At 45.9% G+C, this 22,941-nt stretch overlaps 2 protein-coding genes across 2 annotated transcripts; both read left to right on the top strand.

Moving 5' to 3' along the window:
* Positions 1–2,795: 2,795 nt before the first annotated feature.
* On the top strand, positions 2,796–4,868 carry SMIM34 (small integral membrane protein 34). The gene is made up of 2 exons (XM_056109156.1): positions 2,796–2,808; positions 4,450–4,868. Exons 1-2 carry the CDS (start codon positions 2,796–2,798, stop codon positions 4,866–4,868), a joined length of 432 nt encoding a protein of 143 aa, XP_055965131.1.
* An 11,253-nt stretch (positions 4,869–16,121) lies between these two features.
* On the top strand, positions 16,122–16,871 carry CUNH21orf140 (chromosome unknown C21orf140 homolog). The gene has a single exon (XM_056109479.1). It carries the CDS (start codon positions 16,122–16,124, stop codon positions 16,869–16,871), a length of 750 nt encoding a protein of 249 aa, XP_055965454.1.
* Positions 16,872–22,941: the final 6,070 nt, after the last annotated feature.

Consider the following 22,941-nt stretch of genomic DNA (forward strand, 5'->3'; position numbering starts at 1 on the left):
GTGGGGTGGACTCTGTGCCAGGTTGTTTTCACTCAGGGCGCCCCAGAGGGGGTCAAATGAAAGCCCTCTCCACCCCAAGAAACCCAGCCCCAGCAGCCAACCTCCACTACCCAACCACCGCCACACTCCAGACCACTTTCCACACGCTCGGACTGAGCCTCATCCATGAGTGAACATATTCCTGGACACATCATAAGACACTCCCTACCCATTTTCCTTAATTAACATGCCATATTTGATGGGGTTCAGACAGTAGGCAACAAATCATAGGGGGAAATGTATATATATGCCTCTCGAAGAGCCCGTCAAGCTACCAAGAGTATCCCTCCCACATGGCAGAAACTGGCAAGCTACTCGTGGCGTATTCAATATGCCAAAAACAGTAACAATAACAGATCTCATTCCCCTGACCCTGAAAGAGCCTCCAATCATTGGGAAAGACGAGTAAGGAGAGGCTGCTAAAATCTCAGGGCTGGGATGAATGGATATGTTACTGGTGCCTGCTTGAGTAAATCGATGAACAATGGGATGGCAGTGATACAGTGATACAGTGACACAGTGGGGGGGAGTAGGGGGAAGGCCTCAAAAGTAGTGATCAGAGAACACAGGGGACCACTAGCAATACTTAGCTAACTAGGCCTGATGGGTCAATGGTGGGATCTGGGAATGCAATATAACATGTGTTCATTGGTGCTAGAGCCACAGTTATGCTTGGAGGTCTGTGAGTACTGGGAATTGAACTCAGGGTCTAATGGTACCTAATAGTACCAGTCCCTTGGCCTAACTCCCAGATCCCTGAGTGATCCATTTGATAAGTTTACAAACATGCCCATAGGACGTATTCTGAAACATCATGAACTTTCAAATTTGTTGTGAATCTAATTTGCATTTTTCTCACTGAGTGATATGAAGAAGTTTTCCTTTTTTTAATGTTTAAGGTCAGTTTCTCCTAAGATTTTATTGCCCATCTCCTTTATAAATTTTCCCACTGGTATTTTTTTTTTTTTTGCTTTTCGGGTCACACCCAGCAATACTCAGGGGTTGCTCCAGTGTCTGCACTCAGGAATTACTCCGGGCACTGCTCAGGAGACCATGTGGGATGCTGGGGATTGAACCCGGATAGGCCACATGCAAGGCAAATGCCCTGCCCACTATACTATCGCTCCAGTCCCCTCCTACTGGTATTTTAAATCTTTTGGACAGAACTGGAGGTCAGTTGAGAGGTTTAGTGATATAAATTTGCAATATTCTTCCAATTTGTCTGAGGCTTTAGTCCTACATATAACATTGATTTTTTTATGTAGTTAATTTTCTCTGAATTGCTCTTGTATGCTTAGAAAAAAATGTTCCATTATAACAGGTTAAATGATAAACTCTACTACTAATTATTCTGGTTCTATAAATCGCTTACGTTTTTGATGTCAAATCATTTAAATATCGAAACTTTTAGTATGAAAGGTGAGAAATATGAGTCCAACCTATATTGGTCAAATGCTTCTTATAATCAATCTTTCCCCTACTGATCAGATATATTTCCTTTATTTTCTCCCAAGCTCCAATTCCTTCCCTATTAAAAAGCTTTTTACTCTGTTTCAACATCATACTGTTGTAGCCGTTGTGAGCTTATAGGGATACATTTTAAGGAGATTAGTACCTAGCTCTGGAGAGCCCCCAAGTCTCACACACACATTCTTTGCAAAGCCCAGTAAACCTCGAAGAGATATGGGCAAATAAAGTATTCACTCATTCATTCCCCAAAATGCAATTTTTTCTCATTAGCTAGTTTTAAATTTCTGACTAAGCCAACTTCTACACATCCAATGTTTTTCTCCGATTTTTCATGATTAGCCTTGACAGTAGCTTTTCAATATGGAAAGTATGTGTATTTCACAGAATAATCCTACTGACATTTTCAATGGAATGATATCAGTTGCATAAGCTATTTTAGGGACAATGATAGTCTGAGTCTCCCAGTCAGAAGTAGGAGACTAACACCCAAGAGTGGCCGAGATTAGTATCAGGAGGTCTGCTCCATGGCTTCAAGGCCAGCCACACATGCTAGGAGAAAAGAGAGCTCAGATAGAGAAGAGAGCACCAAATAAAGAATGTTGGGAGGATCCTCCCAGAATGGGAGAAGCATGCTAAAAGTAGACTATAGACCAACCATGATTGCCACTCAATGCCTCTTTTGCAAACCACAACACCCAAAAGGAGAGAGAGAACAAAAAGGAATGCCCTGCCACAGAGGCAGGGTAGGATGGGGGGATGGGAGGAATACTGGGACCTGTAGTGGTGGAAAATGGGCACTGGTGGAGGGATGGGTATTTGATCATTGTATAATTGAAATCCAAGCACAAAAATTTGTAAGTCTACAACTGTACCTTATGGTGTTTCACTAATAAAAATTTTAAAAAATTGTTGACAAACCCAACAACAAAAAGATGTTTTGAACTTTTTTATTTTTTTCCCAAAATTGCTATATATATTGTTTGTCAGTGGACAGTCAGCCATTACACAGTCAGCCATTTCTGTCATATCCTCCTGTATTTTATTGGACGTCCATTCCAGTGTTTCTTTGAGCTCATTAAATATCCTTATCATTTTGTCTTTGAATTATTTGTCAGAGTGGTTATGTGTGTGGGCATTCATGTTGAGGTTTCAGGGTTCCTAGCTTCCTCCGCTCCTCATGGTGAGGTTCTGTGCTGTTTCCCCATAGTGCCTGTGGTCGTCTGGGGGTGACCCCTTCCAATATACTATTAGTGTCCCCCCCCACACACACACTCCCAGGGAGGACAATGGGGGAGCTTGGTAGGTGGTGATCTCTTCGTTTTTTCATTGGTCTCTTCTCTTTTAAATTGAATCACCATGAGACACAGTTAGAAAGCTTTCATTTTTGAATTTCAGTCATAACAATGATCGTACACCCATCCCTCCACCAGTACACATTTTCCTCCACCAATGTCCCCAGTATCCCACGCCCCATCTCACCCCAACCCTGCCTCTATGGCAGACAATTACCCGCATACTCTCTCTCTCTACTTTTGGGCATTATGGTTCGCAATACAGATATTGAGAGACTATCCTGTTTGGTCCTTTATCTACTTTTAGCACACCTCTGCCATCCCATCCCTCCAACAATCATTGACTTATTGATCCCTTTTCTATTCACACTGCCTTCTTCCCAGCCCATGAGGCAGGTTTCCAACCATAAAGCAATATTCCTGGCCCTTGTGTCTACTGTCCTTGGGTGTCAGACTCATATTATGTTATTTTATGTTCCACAAATGAGTGCAGTCATTCTATGTCTGTCCCTTTCTTTCTGACTCATTTCACTTAGCATGATACTCTCCATGACCATCCACTTATAAGGAAATTTCATGACTTCATCTTTCCTAACAGCAGCATAGTATTCCATTGTGTGGTTGTCTCTTTTCTCCCCACCAAGGACGTTCCCTTCCAGTTTGGTGTTCCTGTGAATTTGTGTGGAGCCTCTTGCACTGATTCAGGGAATGTATTCTTTGGTCTGAACTTACTTTCACTCTTTGATTAGGGTTGTATTGTTTCTTTCATTCTCTGTTACTTTTGTGGGTTTTTTTGGGGGGGGATGTTGATGGGAATAGGCGCTAGAGTACTATTGGCCTAATGTGGCTGGGGTAGCCAAGCTGCCCGAGTGGGAATTCTGTATAAGAGGCCAGTTTGTGGATCTGATGGGATATGATTTTGGGAGATGAACTGGCAACCACCACGTTCACAACCACCCACTCAGAAAAGCATGCCCACCTCTGGTCTGACCTATGGGAGGAGCCAAGTGTTAGGGTCAGGCAGCATCTATCACAATGTGTGGGCACCAAACCACTGCCAGCTTTCTGGGCCGCAGGGCAAATCTTGCCACGGAGTTGCCAGGCGCCTGTCCACTGAATAGTCTCAATAGTCCCATGTAACCCTCTGATAGAAAAAAAGTCATATGCACCCAAAGACAGTAGAACAAGGGCCAGGAATATTGCTCCATGGTTGGAAGCCTGCCTCATGAGCTGGGGGAGAAGGAGCTAGGATAGAGAAGGGATCACTAAGTCAATGATGGTTGAACGGATCACTCGGGATGGGAGATGTGTGCTGAAAGTTGATAAAGGACCAAACGTGATAGCCTCTCAGTATCTGTGTTGCAAACCAACATGCCCCAAAGTAGAGAGAGAGTATGGGGGAAATTGTCTGCCATAGAGGCAGGGGGAGGATTGGAATGGGGGGAGGTTTACTGGGGAGATTACTGGTGGAAAATGTGCACTGGTAGAGGAATGGGCGTTCGATCATTGTATAACTGTAACTCAAACATAGAAGCTTTGTAACTGCATCTCATGGTGATTCAATTTAAGAAATAAAAAAAAGAAGAAGAAAGTCTTATGTTGCTGCCTGATCCAAGGTCAGGTCTCACAGGTTCTCTCTCTTTCTCAGGGATCAGGCAAATTACTCAGGGAGCCCCCAACCAGACCCAGGCCAGCACTGTCCTGGGACAGCTGCTGAAGGCACCCCTGGAGGGGAGGACCAGCACCAACTCCTCCAGGGCCCTGAAGATCCCTGACGGAACCAGCGCGGCCTGGTACATCCTCACCATCTTTGGCATCTACGGTGTGATCTTCCTCTTCCGGCTGGCCAGCAACATCCTCCAGAAAAACGATCGGTCCTTGGAAGAAGTCTATTACTCCAATTTGACTTCCGAGCTGAAAAAGAAAGGACTCCAGTACCACGGGGCCAAAGACTCCCCACTGACCGTCAGCAACGGGGCTGTCCTGCAGCCTGCCCCAAGCTGCCTGGGGATTCTGCACGGAAATGGTAGCCCTTCCTGCGACACAGAACTCTCGAGGGTCCCTTGAGAGGCAACAAGGTCGGGGAGATCTTCCAGGGCTCAGGTGCTTGCCTTGCATGCAGCCCATTCCAGCTCAATCCTGCAGTACTGCCTATCGTACCCTGGGCACCACCAGGAATGACCCCTGAACACAAAGCCAGAAAGAGGGCAGTACATTGCAGGCTATGGCCCAACCCAATCCCCCAGAAAAAAGGGTGGTCACCTCGGAGACCACCTTCTTGTGAGTTGGACCTATGGGTTTCACTGCCATCTTGCAAGAGTATGCCAGTCATAGAGTGAGGCTGCTGGGGGCATATTCCAACCCTGAAATCACTCAGTGAGGGCCTGGCTCCCATGGAGAGCTCTCCTCTGGAGCCCACTATTAGCATAAACAGGACTGGTCCAAAGAGGCTTATTCTTCCCCCCACCCCAGCCTTATTCTTTTTGTTTTAGTATTGAATCACCGTGAGATACAGTTACAAAGTTTTCCTGTTTGAGTTACAGTCATACAATGATCAAACACCCATCCCTCCATCAGTGTAGCTTTCCCATCACCAATGTCCCCAGTATCCACCCTATCCCAGGCCTCCCCCTGCCTCCGTGGCAAACAATTTCCCCCATACTCTCTATCTACTTTGGGGTACTATGGTTTGCAATTCAGATACTGAGAGGCTATCACGTTTGGTCCTTTATCTACTTTCAGCACACGTCTTCCATCTCGAAAGATTCCTCCAACCATCATTGACTTAGTTGACCCCTTCTCTATTCCCGCTGTGAAAGGGGCTTATTCTGAATAATAAAAGAGGCTCCTGTCACTCAGGCCTTTCCAAGGGTATTAGAAGCCCTGTGAGATGAGAACTGGGGGAGAAAGACCCCAATATTTCTATTGTCTAGCACACCACAGATGCCGGGTTTCAGAGAAATAAGGTCTGGGGAAGAGACTGCCGGGAGGTCTGGGTAGGAAGGTAATTAGGGGCTGGTGGTTGCCCATGGGTGCAGGAAATGATGGTCAAAAAGGGTGCAGTGAGCCCAGAGCAATAGTACTTCCAGTACGGCGTTTGCCTTGCAGGCCTGGGTTTGAGTCCCAGCACGCCATACAATCCCCCGAGCCCACCAGGAGTGACTTCTGAGCATAAAACCAGGAGAAAGCTCTGAGAACTGCCAGGTATATCCCCTCCAAAAGAAATAAATGATCCTTTAGAGAAAGCTATGACGGAGGGTCCCTGGAGGAGGACCTGAACCTATGGGCATGTGCCTTTTAAGGAAAACCTCATCCCACAGAAGGATATTTGCAGTAGGTTTTGCACTGCTGGAAGGGGTCCTGGCCTCTTCCATGTTTCTGCCTCACATATGGATACCCTCCCCCCAAATTAGATCCCTCCTCCTAGCCCTGAAATGATGACCTCATTATTATGGAACAAAAGACACAGGCTACAAATCCTTGGTAAGAAAAGCAGGTGTAGGGGCTGGAGCAACAGTACAGCTGGTAGGGCATTTGCCTTGCATGTGACCAAACCCAGGTTCAATCCCCAGAATGCCATATGGTCCCCCAAACACCACTAGGAGTAACTCCTGAGTGCAGAGCTAGGAGTAGCCCCTGAGCACTGCTCGGTCTGGCCCAAAAAAGAAAAAAAGAAAAAGCATGTATAGAGTGTTGGGAACTGCCAGTGTGCTACATTGGAACAGAATTCATCAATGACTGTCAAAGCTGGTCAGAGAAATGAAGGTCACCCAATGTCAGCATACGACGGGGCTCTCACGACAAAGGTCTCCATAGGCGTGAATGTCACACGAAGCTACCACATTGCACTGGCATGGATTTCTGCTGTGCACAAATCCTCAAACTTTTGGGAAAGTATTGTTTTTGTAACTGTTACTTGCCAGAACAACGTGAAGTTATCAGCCCTGCTTTGGTGAGTGTTACTTTTCAGGAAGATGAGCAGCTGTCTGCCCTCAGTGTTTGCTGGAACCTTGATTGTCTCCTGTTTTGCTGTTGTCGTTGCTGCTTTAATCAGAAAGTCCAAGAAAATACTTCCAAGTCTGCCTGCCTGCTGCCTCCTGAAGTCAGGCAGGTCCCCTCACCCCACATCTCCTGCATTGTAAGCCTGAATCTCATGGTTGCATTAGGCTGTTTAATTAACATAAAATAAAGATGGGTGAGGAGTCTCAGTGGGAACCAGGCTGTGTTTTCTAGTGGGTGGGGGGAGGTGTAAGGGCAAGTATTGGGGAGAGGGTAGGACGTGAAGGACGGAGGATGGAACTGTTTGGGGAGAAAGGAAAATACAGGGAAATTTGACCCTCTCTGGCAGCCTGAGTGTCCTTAAACCCAGACTAGAGCCCTGAGGTACAATGGGGATTGCTTAGATCAGCATTGCTCTAACAGCACAGCATGGGAGAGAGAGCACAGCAGGGAGGGCACTTGCCTTGCACACAGCTGACCCAGGTTACACCACTGGCACCATGTATTATCCCCTGACCCCTACCAGGAGTGATCCCTGAGTGCAGAGGCAGGAGAAATCCCTGAGCACCGTTGGGTGTGGCCCCCAAACAAAACAGAACAGAATTTTTCAAGCACGGTGAATGGAAAGTGGGCGGTGCATAGAATGAGCTGGTTGGATCCATTTTGGAAGAAGGAATTGCTATGGTTTCCTTCCAAAGGATCTGAGCTTCGTTGGCAATGGGTGGGTGCCTGAGCCAAACTTGGGGAATTGTTAAGAGGGCAAGGGAAGTACGGGTAGAGGCAGGCTTGGCACCTGTGTGTCCTGGAAAGATGCACTAAGAAGAGAAAATTAATGTTGAACCATCATCAGGAAACTCTAAGGGGCCTTGATGTCTACTAGTCCACAAAGTTGGGGCTAGAGGGAATTAAAGCTCCTGTATGCTGCTGTCCCACAGCTAGCCAGAGAGCCAGAGTTTGGTCTATTCCTCTCTCAAGTCCAAGAAGTTTTTGTTTAGAAGATATTTTTATTTTCATTCAAGGTGAGGTTTGGGAAGCTTGCTTGAGTCTGGTCTTATTTCTCCTTTCAGCCATAGCTACACAGCAAGTCAGCTGAGATCAACAAATGGCCATTGTTACTCAGAGAGCTGGGGGTCAGGCACTGCTACTCTCTGAACTGAAGCATTGTTGGTCTTGCTCCAGGGAAGCGTTCTGGGGGGCAGGAGAGTGTCACCTGGATAATTGAACACTCTAGCCACGAAAGGAATGTACTTCATCACTGCCCAATGCCCACTGGCCAGATTAGTCCATTGCTCCTCCCTGCTACAAAGTGGGGGTGGTGGGGGAAGTGCCCTTCTACCCACTAAGTGCCTGGGAGGTGGAGAGCTTCAAATTCAGGAGGACTGTCTCACAGAGTTGAACCACATCGGAGATCTCAAACTTTGTGCAATGGACTGAACATTCACATGCATGCCCCCCTCTTCCTCCCCCCCTCCCGCCTCCAATCCATATGTGGGAATCCCCAGGGGAAGGTATTAGGAGATAAGAACTCTGGCTCTGTCCTCATAAGAAGAGACATAAGAGCCAGCCTCCTCCTTGGGCTTCCCCTAAGTCTGGGAGGCTGTGACAGGAAGTTGGCCACCTGCAAGTCAGGAAGCGGGCCCCCATCTCACCCTGTGTCTCCTGACGCTTCCATATTGGACGTCTTAGCTGCCAGAGCTGTGAAGAATGTGTGTTGGTTAAGCCACATGGTCTGTGGTAACTTGTTTTACTAGCCCAGAGAGCCATGACACCATGCATCTGGTCTTTTCTTGGACTAGCAGTGAGCAGGACCATGGTACTGGGCTCTGATTCCCCATCAGCCACACGCTCAACAACCCGCAGACTGTCTTTCACTCTCTATACAGTTGTTTCCCCATTCCACGACCTAACCGACACTTTGGGGTAAAATCATCTTTGTGAATGGTTTTTCCTGACTGTCGGCTGCTGTGAGGAATCAGAGTGTGCTTAAGGTGGGCATTGACTCTCTTCTCTAGTTCTGATGGGTTTATCCAGACACAGTTTCTGTCCAAGTCAAGAAAGTTCTCTGTGTGTTTATGTGAGGACATATTTGTTTGTATTCTTTCAAACCTTGGGATCCCTGACAGTTCACACAAGCTCTCAGGTCCCCTTATGTGATTTTGTTCTGAGAGGGCAGTTCCCACCTCAGCTTTTTATTTTTTAATTTTATAAAGTAATTCACCATATTTAATTACATTTCATTTTCAAACACTAATCCCACCACCACTACACCTTCCCACCACCATATTTTGGGTGTTTCCAACCTGAACCCCAATCTCTGTCCCAAAGCAGAACCGAAATAATATAATATTGCTCTCTAAGGTTGGTTGCCTTCTACTTTGAACCCCATCAAATGTGGTGCGGGACTCTTGGATTATGGGTAGGCTGTGTCCTATGAGGTGTCCAGGGAAAGGTTTGCTCATGGGTGAGGCTCTGCCCAAGCGTGTGGGGAGCAGTCATGAGCAGGGCGGCGGTTGAATTCTGGAGGATTTTGGCTGCCGGGGATGTGTCCCTTGGGGCCGGGAGGGCTCTCACCACCGCCCCCTCTGAGGTGCCCGGAGTGAAACAGCCTGGCGCAGGGTCCAACAGCATGGTTATGGTGAGCGTTAGGTTGCTCCCTTCCAGGAGAGAAGGATGTGTGATCTGGATCTCCTACCTCAGCTTCACCTCAGAATCATGTGGAAGCTTGTACAAGCCGTTGAGGTACTCACACCTCTGCCTCACTCCCTCACATAATTTAGTCAGAGATCGAGGCCCACACACAATGGTTCTGTAAGCCACCCCTCTCCCACACACACAGTCAAGGTTCTGGTGTGTAGAGATTAGGACCACTGCTTCGGATGTAGCCCTGAGGAATGTTTCTGCTCCCTGGGCTAGCTCTGTATCCCTGGCGAAGGCTGCGGGAAAAGCCAAAGGAGGGAGCTTTGCTTCAGTCAGACTAGGCCAGAAGTGAGCTGAGGAGGGTTGAAGAGAATTTGGTAATCCCCTTGACTAATGGTTCTTGCTTCCCGGAGGTGGGAACTGGGAACAACGTGGGCCTGCACCGTGGGAGGGGAACTCGAAATGGTGGGGGTCACCCACGTCAGCCCCGAGGAGGCTGTGCTCCGAGCACCAGGAAAACAGGAAATGTTTCTGGAGCTGGTGATTTCCAACAGGGCCAGGTTTTTAAATCTGCATATCCAAGCCCATGCGCATGCACACAGACTCACACCACAAAGAGTCACACCACACAAACACACATACTCATGAATCTGCACACACACACACACACACACACACACCTACACACTCCCATATGTAAACACAACCCCCATATTTACACATTCACACACAAACTTACACACATGCACTCTTTTTTTTTTTTGCTTTTGGGGTCACACCTGGCGATGCACAGGGGTTATTCCTGGCTCCGTACTCAGGAATTACTCCTGGCGGTGCTCCGGGGACCATATGGGATGCTGGGAATCGAACCTGGGTCAGCCGCGTGCAAGGCAAATGCCCTACTTGCTGTGCTATCACTCCAGCCCCTACACATGCACTCTTACAGACTTGCTTACATAACACACAATTCCACACAGGTGTACATTCATACATGCTTACCGACTCTCATGTGTACACATACTCTCCACATCCATAAAGCCAGATTCACTCACATCATATACATACTTCTACAGACTTTTACACATATACTTACATATACACACTCGTACTTACATTCTCTCTAAATACTACAATCCTAAAGGCCCACATTCAACCTTTTCCTACATACTTACACACTCCTACACATATGGGCCACCCTACACACAGTTACAACCACATTCATGCACTTAAACACATTCTTTAAGCCACCCCTATCTCCATGCCCACTTCCTCCAGGGAAAGAAAAATCCATCTGAGAACACAAGAACCTCAGCCCCCACCTGACCCCCTTCCCTCATTTCACCTGTGAGGAAAAGAGATTCTAGAAAGTGTCAAGGAATATCAAGAAGCCCACTTAGCCCTCCCTTGTTAATTCTCCTTCACTCACAAAAGTACTTCAGATTGCAATAGGGGTGCTGGGCCACACCCAGCCGTGCTCAAGGCTCACTCCAGACAGTGCTCAGGGGACCATACAGGATGCCTGAAATCGACCTTGGCTTTGCTACATGCAAGGCAAGAGCCCCATGTGATGTGTATCACTCCAGCCTCCAGACATTTTTCCTGTGATAAAAAGATTCCTTCTTAAAGCAAATGAAGTGATGGGGATTAAATCTTTCACGTGGTGAAGACAGGAGAAGGGGAGCTTTTCCTTCTCTTCCTCAGCAATTTGTCTCACTTAAGGTCCCACAATTATTCTGGCTCCCATGGTCCCGTGAGGGCTGCACCTTGAGGAAAGGTCAGAGCCCTTCCCAGCGCAGAGCAGAAATATCATTCTCAGCCCCCAAAGGTGGCATTGCCCATGAGCTCCCATGGCAGGAGCATTTTTCTGGCTGTATTGTTCCAAAAGTAATTTTGGGAGAATGAAAAGAATCTGACATCCACGAGCGCCCAAACACTCAAGGGCACATTCTCACTTTGGGTGTGTTTTCAACATGGTTTCCTCCCTGTAAGAGCTAGAACCAAAGGGTGGGAAAACTTCCAGGGAAGGGAACTGGGGAAGGGAGTCAGAGTCGTGAGGATGGATATCTGCAAACACAGAAGGTTCTCTTCATTACTGTGGCCTTGTTAGTGAAATTGTTTGCTAGAATCCAAGTTTCACTTCCAATGGGTTTGGTTATTATTTCCAGGGCTGTCCAAGTGTGGGCCTGACTTTAAGTGTGAGTGTGAACGAGAAAGACTCTGCTAGCTGTGGTGTAGGACCCCTCTCTCCCAACAAACACACACACACACACACACACACACACACACACACACACACACATGCACGCACGCACACCTCATCACTGCACCCTGCTGGCTTGGCTAGAACAAAGGCACGCAATGGGCCCGCTTGAAGCCCCCTAGGGTCTCTAGGGCTAAAACTTCCAGAATGCTGTGATCCTTCAGCTGGTTTATTTTGAGTCTCACCCCTCTGCCCTCTCTAAAAGGATCCTCAAGTTAATCTGATTTATGCATTTGAATTTTGATTTTACGTTTGGGGGCAGTGCTCAGGGCTTACCTCTGGCTCTGTGTCCAGGGGTCACTCCTGGTGGTGTGTAAGGGACCATACATGGTACTGGGCATTTGAATAAGGGTCAGTCACATGCAAAGTCTTAACCCCTTAATCCCTGCACTATCTCTCCAGCACCAGCACTTAACATAAATTCCTGTTGTCATTGTTTTCATAATACTTTGCCAGGTCTATTATTGCATGTAATTAGCAAGGAAGTGCCATTTTGCCTTTTCAGGCTGACAAAGACTGAAGATTCAATATCAATAGCAAAGTAACGGTAAAGATAGGAAATTTTTGGCACAAACTCTTTAGAAGGCAAAGGTGGGCTGGAGCTATAGATCTTTAGGTTGACTTTCAACCACTCCATTTCCCTGTCATTTGCATGTGTGTGTGTGTGTGTGTGTGTGTGTATGTGTGTGTATGTGTCTATACGTCTATGCGAAAATTTATTGTAGGGTGCACAGAGATATTTATCATAGCATTGTTTAAAATAGCAAACACCTTGAAGCAGGCTAAATGTTCACAAAGTAAGAACTTTGTCAATATTCTTACCATATTTATTATGGAATATAACTACTAAAAAAATGAGGCTTTCTTCAGTGGGCCTGATATGGTACATTGTACTCTTGAAAATACAAACATTTGCACACCTATAAACTAGCTTTAATTCAGTAAAAAAAAAAAGCCCTGTATAAATAGAAATTAGATGAATATTGAAAAGTCTCTATATAGTATGTAGCAAATACCTATGTACATATATTGAGGAACATGGTCAGGGGTCTTATGCGAGTTTCATTTTCACTTGTCCTTAAAATTTATTTTTCTGTTACACTCTACCCCCGACCCCCCTGTGCACTATGTTCTAGAAACTCTTAATTGTATTGTTCTCCTCACAAGACCATGAACACTTGGACCTCAGGGTTTTCAAACTAATTAATCTTACTAGAAAAATGAGATTTTTTTTTCAGTATTAATGACATGGAAGAAAAGTATCTTTGACTTATCAAGTTTACCAAAATAAGTTATAGAATGTGATTTCTTAAAAATTAAGGGACCAGAGCAATAGTGTAGAGGGTAGGATACACTCCTTGCATGCAGTAGACACCAGTTCAATCACTGGAATCCTATATAATCCCCTCAGCCTGACTAGGAGTGATCCCTGAGCAGAGATCCAGGAGTAATAATCCCCGAGCATAGCCGATTGTGTCCCCAAAACCAAAAATTTTTTTTAAATAAATCAAACATCTTCTTTTGAATGTATATCTATACTGCTCTACCCAAGTGGATGGTTAGCTGGATGAATCAACAAACACTAATTCCCATGCCATCTCTCTGAAGACTGTCGCAGAGATATGGGTAGAGAAAGAAAAGCACTATAGCACTATCCTTCCGTTGTTCATCAATTTGCTCAAGCGGGCACCAGTAACATCTACATTGTGAGATTTGTTTCAGAGAAAGAAAAAAGTGACTAGAATTATTTACAGCACAAGTCTAGTTTATAACTTGAAAGTATTGGACACTTTTTGTATAATTTTGTTTTCTCATGGGTCAACAGATCTTCCTGTTTTCCAGCAGACATCCCCACCCCAGTCCTCTGGGGGAGGCCTTCCGTAACAGGAAATACCTCAGCATCCAGGTACAGTAGAGGCTTAATTAACAGGAGACTTAGCAAACAGGAAGTTCATGAGCACAGGAAAACAATGAGCAAACCTGGAGATTACCTGCACAGGCAGAGATATTGGTTTCTCCTCCTGACCCCTGCTTTGAATTTATATCTTTGTGTCTCTGTTGGGCCCCTCTCTTCTCCTCAACAAAGAAACCTTTGAGTTTTCTGAAGGTTCATTCTTGAACAGCCAGCAGCTGCATAATCACTGCAGTCAGTGTAGCTCACTCCCTGCCAGCTTCTGGAAGAGGGAGCCCAGGAACGCCTTGAAGATTGATCCCAGTAGAAATGCCAGTTCCTCTCCACAGCCACCCTGTCTGAAGGATTTCTCACGCCGAGGCTACCATAGCAAGGTCTTCCTCTGGGCATTCCAACATCCAGAGCTCCTTCTCCTCTTCTTCCGTTGTGACTCTTTGTTGATGCTCACAAGATGGTGCCTTCCTGGAGGAAAATGATGGTAGGACTCTCGTCTTTCTGGAATTATCTGAACCTGGAACTTGGGTGCATTCAAAATTTGATGATGATGTTGAGAGGAAAATAGAGCCTACAAAACAAGGAAGGAAGACGAGGAAGAAAGAACGTTTTCCGTTTTGCCATGATAAGAACAAGTTATTTTATGTCAACATGGAACCTCAGTCTTCAATTTTTGTTCTTTCCAGTGTGTGGGATTTTTTTCTTCTTGACTTCTGTGACTTTTCTATTTCTTCTCAACCACTTCTAATAAGCTCAATTAGGGTCTGTCTTTCTAGTTCGTCTCTCTCAACATTAGCAACAAGAAGATCTGTGCCTAAGGATTGATTGTTTGGTCTCTCGCCCTCACCTTTTAACTTTACCATATTTCCCCCATTTTTTAAATGAGAAGATCAAGACTCACAAGGGTTGGAACTAGTATCTGACGCTGGATTTTCCAATAGCAGAACTTCTGCTCCCAGCCCTTGTGCTCCAATTCCCTCCTCCTCAAAATACTGAGATAGACCACATTCGCACCCACCACATCCTGGCATTCCCCGCTCTGATGAAAAACCCATATAAAGACAGGCAAGCAAAGGCCTCGGAATCTTCTTGTTGGCATAGTCAACAAGACTACAGCTTCAACTTGAGTCCCAAGAAAACAATTGTGGAAGGAAAAAATTCTTATCCAGGCAACAGTCAAGTGAAGGACCTGAGAACTTTGTCCACACTCTCAATGGAAGGAATCTGTTCTGCACAGTCTGAAAAAGAGAACAAGAAAATGCCAACAAGGCCAAACTGAAGAGGCAACTAGGGTGTGAAGTCAATAGCCGTTTTACCTTAAGAGTATGTAACACTGGGGTTGGAGTGATAGCACAGTGCGTACGGCGTTTGCTTTGTATGCGACTGACCCGGGTTCGATTCCCAGCATCCCATATTGTCCACTGAGCACCGCCAGGAGTGATTCCTGAATACAGAGCTAGGAGTAACCCCTGAGCATCGCCAGGTGTGACCCAAAAAGAAAAAAAGAAAAAAGTATTTAAAATTCAAAACATTTTCCAGATGGGATAGGAAATTAACTCAAGAAATGATAGTCCCTGGGAGTGGTAGGCATGCAGAACATCCAGACTTTCTTCGGTTATTTCCTACACCCTCCTTCCTCCACCTCGATAACCTACGTTTGACAGTGAAAGGGGGCATGCAGCCAGGACAGTCTTCTTGCATGTACACCCACCACATATATTCCGGCCTCACTGGATGTTGTCATGAGAGTACTCAGTAACTGACACACCATCTACTGCATGGAAGGTTCTCAATAGATACTTTTGGAATGGATTAATGTAAATATTCCTCTTCGTCCAAATGAACTGAATGGGAAGAGTCCACAGTATGTCTCGTTAGTGTTAAAAGATTTTTGTTATGGGTTGACTTGTGTCACACCCCCAATATCTATGCTAAAGAACCCAGCTCCTAGAACCCCAAAATGTGACTCTATTGGAAGAAGAATCTTCAAAGAGATGATTTGGGTAAGATGAGGTAACATAGGTGGACTGTAATGCAAAAGAATGGGTCTCCTGGTAAGGGGATAAAATTAGTAAAACACATAGGAGAACTCCAGTGAAGAAACAATGAGAAGGTGGTCATCCACAAAGCAATGTGGGAAGTCTCAGGAGGTACCAGACTTGTTGGCACCTTGATCTTAAACTTCCAGTCTAGAAATTTATGTCCATTTAAGTCAACTGGTCTGTGGTATTTTACCTTGGCAACCCTAAAAATGAACACAATGGGAAATATACCCCAAACTCATTGTAGATTGGGTATCAAAGCAATATTTTATATGGGATACTCTTCTGGGTCTCTATCTTACACAAGTTAGGTGGGGTTTGTTCTGAGTATGTTGCTCCACAGGGCTCTGAAATCCAACGTGTAGCTATGGCACTGACCCAGCTGGAAGGAAGCCCTTTATGAGGTCATCACCCTATTCTTTCCAGATTGCCATGGATAGAGACAGAAAACTTCTCAGAACATTTGAGGAGCCACTATGGTTTCCTTCGTAAACCCTCTCCTAAGAAACATCATTAACAGAAGTGCGTTTGATGGCCTCAAGAGGAAGCAATGCCTTCAGTATTTGAAGACCCTGAGAACACTCCAGCATGAGGGATTCAAGACTGTGTACTTCGGAGAGACGGATATCCCAGAAAGTCTCGTCACCGGGGAAGATTTTCATGATGGCTACTTCATGCAGACTCCAACTTGGTGCATTGTGCACGGTGGGGGCAGCCACGGGTGGGTGCCTTGGAAGTACAGGATGTTCCTCAGAGATGAATTATCCATGAAACAAAAGGACAACCTCTTCTCTGAGTTCTGTGATATAACGAAGAGGGCCTATGGGAAGTGTGCCATTGTGGTCAAAGGGAGAATGCAACAGGAAGAGATGAAGCCGATGGAAGACAAGGAGTTCAAGGTCCAGGGCCAAGTCACCATTAACTTAACAGGCATTGTGTGCTGCCCGGAGGTGGCCAGGTCCCACGGCCATGAGATGCTCTCTCTGCCATCCCCTTACTATTACTTGAACCCCTTAGACTCAGCCTGGTCTTCTCTGAAATGGTTTGTCATCAACAACAGAAAGGAGTTTTGTCTGCACTCCACTGATACAATCTATTCCTATCAATACATACTTTTCAGTGACTTAATTAGCAAAGGGATTGAAAGGATCAACCCAAGCAAATGGAAAATACTGACAAACAAGGTACGGAGATGGGAAAACTACTATCTTGGGAAATTTTCCTAAGAGTGAATCTCCGGTGGTGGGACCAACCCTCAGGGCAGAGTCTTTTTTTTTTTTTAAACCAACACTGTTGGCCACCATTGTGGACCAGAACAGCCAAAGATATTTAATCAGTGACCTGCTCAAGGATGCTGGGAGGACTGAGGTTCCTGAAGGTATTGGCAAGGTGCTTAACTGGAGATTTCATTAAAGCTTGTTGGTCAGTTAGGGATCTTGATTGCCATCTTATTAAGGTCACTCAAGAAAGAATGTCAAAGGGAGGCTCTGAACTAACTTGGCACATGGGAAGTCAGTGATGACCCGAGGTGAGCAGAGCTCAAAACTGAAGCCTGAAAAAATGAAAAAGAAAATCAAGTTTAGGAATTCACAAAAGCCATTGAAATGAAGGGGTGTGCAAACCAATCTTAGCTCACCAAAACAATCCATTGTGCCATCCTTGGGAGATGCAGTCCAGGCAGTAAGTAAGGGAACAGACTTTTTCCTTTTCCTTTTCTTGATGACAAGGTGGTAGAGAGCAAGAAAGAGGCATTTGAAGAGGTCAAGCTAGTGGTTCCAAGAAGGGACTTGAGGAAGCTCTAGTTGGCAATGGTACAAGACTTGATGGGGAAAAGACAGAATGAGCAGAAGGTCCATGCATGATTCTTTACTAAAGCAATTCCCACCTTAACTCAAAGAATTCCAATGGTACTCTTAGATCATGAGATATAGGAAAGCATAAAACTCCCAGACTTATATTGTGACCTCTGATCACTGAGACATGACTGCTACAAAGTTATCCTGTCCGAACTTGGGGGCTGCAGCTGATGTAGGGTGTAAGGATTTATGGTGCCATTATTTTACTTTTGTGTTTAATGAAATCAATTGACTCTGGGACCACACCCAGTGGTACTCAGGGCTTACTCCTGACTCTGTTATTGGGATTGTTACTGGTAGGCTTGGGGGACAATATGTGGTACCAAGGGTGGGGATATATGCAAGGTAGATACTCTCCCTATTGGACTATCTCTCCAGCCCCTATTTTTTATATTCTAAAAGCTTTCTTTGTTTTAAATATACTTTTGAAATATCTCCTTGCTGGGAAAAAGTCTCTCCCGATCTCTTTGCAGGGAGATAGTGCAGAGGTATGGGTGCTTATCTTGCTTGCTGCCAATCAGGTTTTTTGTTTGTTTGTTTTATTGAATCACTGTGAGATACAGTTACAAGCTTTCATGTTTGAGTTACAATCATACAATGATCAAACACCCATTCCTCTGCCATTGCACATTCCCCACCACCAATCTCCCCAGTATCCCCTCCATTTCCCAACATCCCCCCTGCCTCCATGGCAGAAAATTTCCCCCATACTCTCTCTACTTTTGGGCATTATGGTTTACAATACAGATACTGAGAAGTTATTATGTTTGGTCCTTTATCTACTTTCAGCACACATCTTCCATCTCAAACGATCCCTCCAACAATCATTGATTTAGTGATCCCTTCTCTATCCCAGCTGCCTTCTCCCCCAGCTCATGAGACAGGTTCCAACTATGGAGCAATTTTCCAGACCCTTGCCTCTACTATCCTTGGGTGCCAGTCTCGTGTGATGTTATTTTATATTCCACTAATGAGTGGCCAATCAGGTTTGATCCTTCGTACCACATGGTCCTCCTGAACATCACTGAGCATGGCCTTAGAGCACCCTGAGTACTGCCAAGCTGACCTGAGTGGTCCTTGGCACTGCAGGGATCAGGCAGAACTGCATCCTCAGGCCCTTGCACTGCACCCAGCCTGGTTGGCTGAGATTGTTCAGGAGGGGCCTCTGAGAGGCTTGGGATGGTTTGCTTGGGATGCTCCCCTATCAATCCTTGCCAAAACCTGCCTGCCTCAATTAAATACATAATTAAATTTTATTTACAGGCAGTGCTTTTACAATTGAAAGAATTTTACTAGGGTGTGAAATATCACTTACGATCTTTTTTTTTCTTTTACTTTCTGGGGCTAGAAGTCCAATGCGCTATCCATTGCGCCACAGAGCAACAAAGTCTCCAATGGAGACATTACTGGGCCCACTCGAGCAAATCGACGATCAACGGGAGGGCCTTTACCTTTACCTTTTACTTTCTAGGGCTGGAGTGATAGTACATTGGGTAGGGCATTTGCCTTGTGCGCGGCCAACATAGCCACCAGAGTTCAATTTCTCCCCCCCTCTCGGAGAGCCCGGCAAGCTACAGAGTGTATCTCGCCCACATGGCAAAGCCTGGCAAGCTACCCGTGATGTATTCGCTATGCCAAACACAGTAACAACAATGTTACTGGCCCACTCAAGCAAATCAATGAACAGGAGGACAGTGACAGTGACAGTGGGTCACGCCCAGCGAAGCTCAGGGGTTACTTCTGGCTTTGCACTCAGGAATTACTCTTGGCAGTGCTCAGGGGACCATATGGGACACTGGGAATTGAAACCGGGTTGGCCATGTGCAAGGCAAACACCCTACCCACTGTGCTATCACTCCAGTCCCCACTTAGGAAAATTTCGATCCAACTTCTATCAGACTCGACTCTAAGTCCCAGTGACCAGGATCAGTTTTTTTTGTCTCCTGCTCTAACTCTCTCCTGAAGTCCCGGCATAATTCACTATGTATTTCATTTCCGACCCCATTTATTTAAACACCGTGGTTTACAAGGTTTTTTTGTAATGCATTTAAAAATGCAGGAACTCAATATTCCACTCCCAACCGCACCACCACTATGATCTTTTCTCCACCATGGTCCCCATTTTCCCAACCACCCCCCAAGCCTAGCCCCCTAGCAGGCCCAAATAATTTACTTTTTATTGCTTGTTACCACTAAATGGCTAGTGCAATTTTATAGAAAAAAAGAAAAAGAAAATTTGTGAAAATTGTTATATCTCATCATGGGGACATTAAGTCCTTCTCTGAGGATTTACTAAGGATTTGCTATTGTTGCTAGCTGAGCCTTCTGTGTTAACACTTTTGTTTAGTAATATTCATTGGCTTCTGTGTTTCTCTCCATCTAATTTGGTGTGCTCCTACCGGGGTGTCAGTATTGTAGAGTTTGGAGGCGTCTCCTGACTGAGAATATGGCCGTATGCTCTGGGCACTCCAGAATATATAACAAGGCCATGAGTTTACATGGTGGTGAGGGTGGGATGTGGTGGTAGCCACCAAAGCTTCCGGAAGTATGGGGGTAGGGTGGAGGCAGGCTGCCTACCCCCACTCAGAGAAGACCTCAGAGTTCTCAGCCTGGAGATCAGTGTACCTAAAGATTTCATTAGCTTGGCTTCTCTGCAGAGCTCAGTCATGAGACGGTGGACTCGGGTTGGCGACAGAGACAACAGCTGTGGGCTTTGGGTGCATCTTCTGGGACTTCAGGAGGGTAGAACTGGGCCCGCCCCTTCAGGAGTTTTTATCTGGGGGTCCAGTATGTCCATGAATTTTTGCATCTATATCACTTATTTCTGAATATGGGAGTTGGGATTCCCATCTTCCATGTCTAACTTTTGACTTCCACCAGGCGTAACTACTAATTAGCTCACCGTTGACAAAGCCCTTTACTGAGAACAGAAACAGATGACTAACATGTATTGTATGTTGTATCTATTAATTATTATCACTGTCTGTTCTCCCGTTGTTCATCGATTTTGCTCAAGCGGGCCCAGTAACATCTCCATTCTGAGACCTGGGCTAGAGCAATAGCACAGCAGAAGGGCGTTTGCCCTGCACGCAGCCGACCCCTCAGAGCCGGGTTCAATTCCTCCCCCCCTCTCGGAGTGCCTGGCAAGCTACCGAGAGTATCTCGCCTGCACAGCAAAGCCTGGCAAGCTACCCGTGATATATTTGATATGCCAAACACAGTAACAACAAGTCTCATGATGGAGACATTACTGGGTCCACTCGAGCAAACCGATGAACAATGGGAGGACCATGCTACCGTGCTATTAATTATTGTATTTTTAAAATAAAGTAAGCTAGAGAAAAGAAAACACTATTTAAAAAAAATCCCAAGGATAAGAAACTGCATTTATGGCACTGTGTTGTTTTTTGAGGCTATAAGTGTAGTCATCTGCTCACAAGAAAAATTGGCTTGGAAGCAGATCCATGTGATGCAAACCCATGCTGATTGAGGGACCGCTGTTTCTTGTCAGATGAAAATAGATACTCTGTGCTTTCCAGGAACTAAGTAGTGGACTTCTGTGGCATTTGTCATTGGATGTGTTATCTAGGAACAGACTGATGAATTGCCTCTACACCCACCAGGAAGTTTCAGATGTGGCACATTTCCACTTTGTGAGTGAAAAAGAGCAAAGTGCTGTGTTCATTTCCCAAGCTCATTGTCTTGAAACTATAGAAACTAAAGTGATAGTTTCAATGATAGTTTCATGAGGGGTTAAGGCACTTAATGGAGACATTACTGGGCCCGCTCAAAAAAATCCATGAACAATGGGAGGACAGTGTACAGTGCTGCTCACCTTTTTTTTAAAAAAAATTTATTGATTTTTGGGTCATACCTGGCGATGCACAGGAATTACTCCCAGCTCTGCACTCAGAAATTACTTCTGGCGGTGCTCGGGGAACCATATGGGATGCCGGGAATCAAACCCAGGTCGGCGGTGTGCAAGGCAAACGCCCTACCCACTGCGCTATTGCTCCAGCCCCACTCTGTTCACCTTCTTCATGCATACTGGCCTTCTGCTAACAAGCAGCCCACTCCCTCCTTATCACATACCCACTGAGTAGGGCCTAACATTGCCCCCAGGTTACAGAGGGTGGAACGCAGACCATGAGGTCAGCAGGGCGCCAGATTCTGCAGTCCCTGTATCTGACCTCCAAACTGGCCTTGTTAGGAAGTCCAGGTCTTTCTTTCTCACTCACACAGTTCACACCTCCCAAGACTGGCGACTGACATCGAACCACACATCTGCGACCAAGTGGCTGTCTCTATTGGATGCCACATAAAAAGTGTATTTCAACCTAGCACGAACCCAGGCAGATTGACTTGTTCTGAGTGAGGGAAAAAGCTTATTCAAGGCAAGATAAACCCAGGAGAGCTGTTTTTGTTTAAAAACCAAACACTAATAAGATGTGCATAAGATTCTATTCATTTGAGCCCTGGTCTCATCAGGGAAAAATTAAAAAGCAGAAAGGGAAGAAGCTCTATGTAACCAGTTCCACGGGGCTCCTTTAAGGGGTGGCCAGGTCAACTAATAGAGGGCACCTAAGTGAGAAATGCTGTTTTAACTAACCATAGAAGCTAACATTGGGGTTTGGGAATTAGAGAGATTTATTTGGATCTTAAGCTTCCAGTTTCTTAAAGCTGAGACCTCGAACAAATCACTTTACTTCTCTGACGCTCAGTGTACTATCAGCAAATTATGGCTAATGGTGTTCAAACGCTTTGCTGGGGTCATATACGTCCTGGTGAAGGGGCAGGATTAGTTATTCGGATTCATTAGTCCTTGATGAACTCCAATGTCCCTGAGTTAATTTCCCACCCAATATTTAAGGAACCCGCGTGGCTTTGTCCCTCTGCCAGTACCTTCATGTGTGCGGAGAGTGGTCTCAGCATGGTGGTGGCTGGTCCTGGAGGTCTTCGGCTGCTGGAGCCCCGGTCGGGGCGGGGAGGAAAGACTCCACCATGCTGAGACCACTCTCCGCACACATGAAGGTACTGGCAGAGGGACAAAGCCACGCGGGTTCCGGGGCCGAGACCTCCAAGCCTACTCGAATTGGAGTCGAGCATCTTCCACCCAGATCCTCCAAATTCCAGTAGGCGTGGGTCACACCCACCACCTGGCCCCCTGGTGCCGTGTAATCCCATCAGCGGCCAAGACTCAGAGACTATAAAATCCAGATCCCGGAACCGCGCGGCCGCATTTGCGGCCGCGTGACATCTTATTACCTCATTCCTACTTTGGACAAACTTGCAGGCTATCGAATGTAGCCTGCCCACAGGGCAGAGTCTGGCAAACCCCCCGTGGCCTACCAAATATGCCAAATACCAGTAACAATGATGGGTCTCATTCTCCTAAAGAGCCGTGAATATAATCTCAGGGCTAGGATGAAAGAGACGTTAC

The sequence above is a fragment of the Sorex fumeus genome, unplaced genomic scaffold (assembly GCF_029834395.1).
Source record: "Sorex fumeus unplaced genomic scaffold, SorFum_2.1 ptg000265l, whole genome shotgun sequence".
Taxonomy (NCBI): domain Eukaryota; kingdom Metazoa; phylum Chordata; class Mammalia; order Eulipotyphla; family Soricidae; genus Sorex; species Sorex fumeus.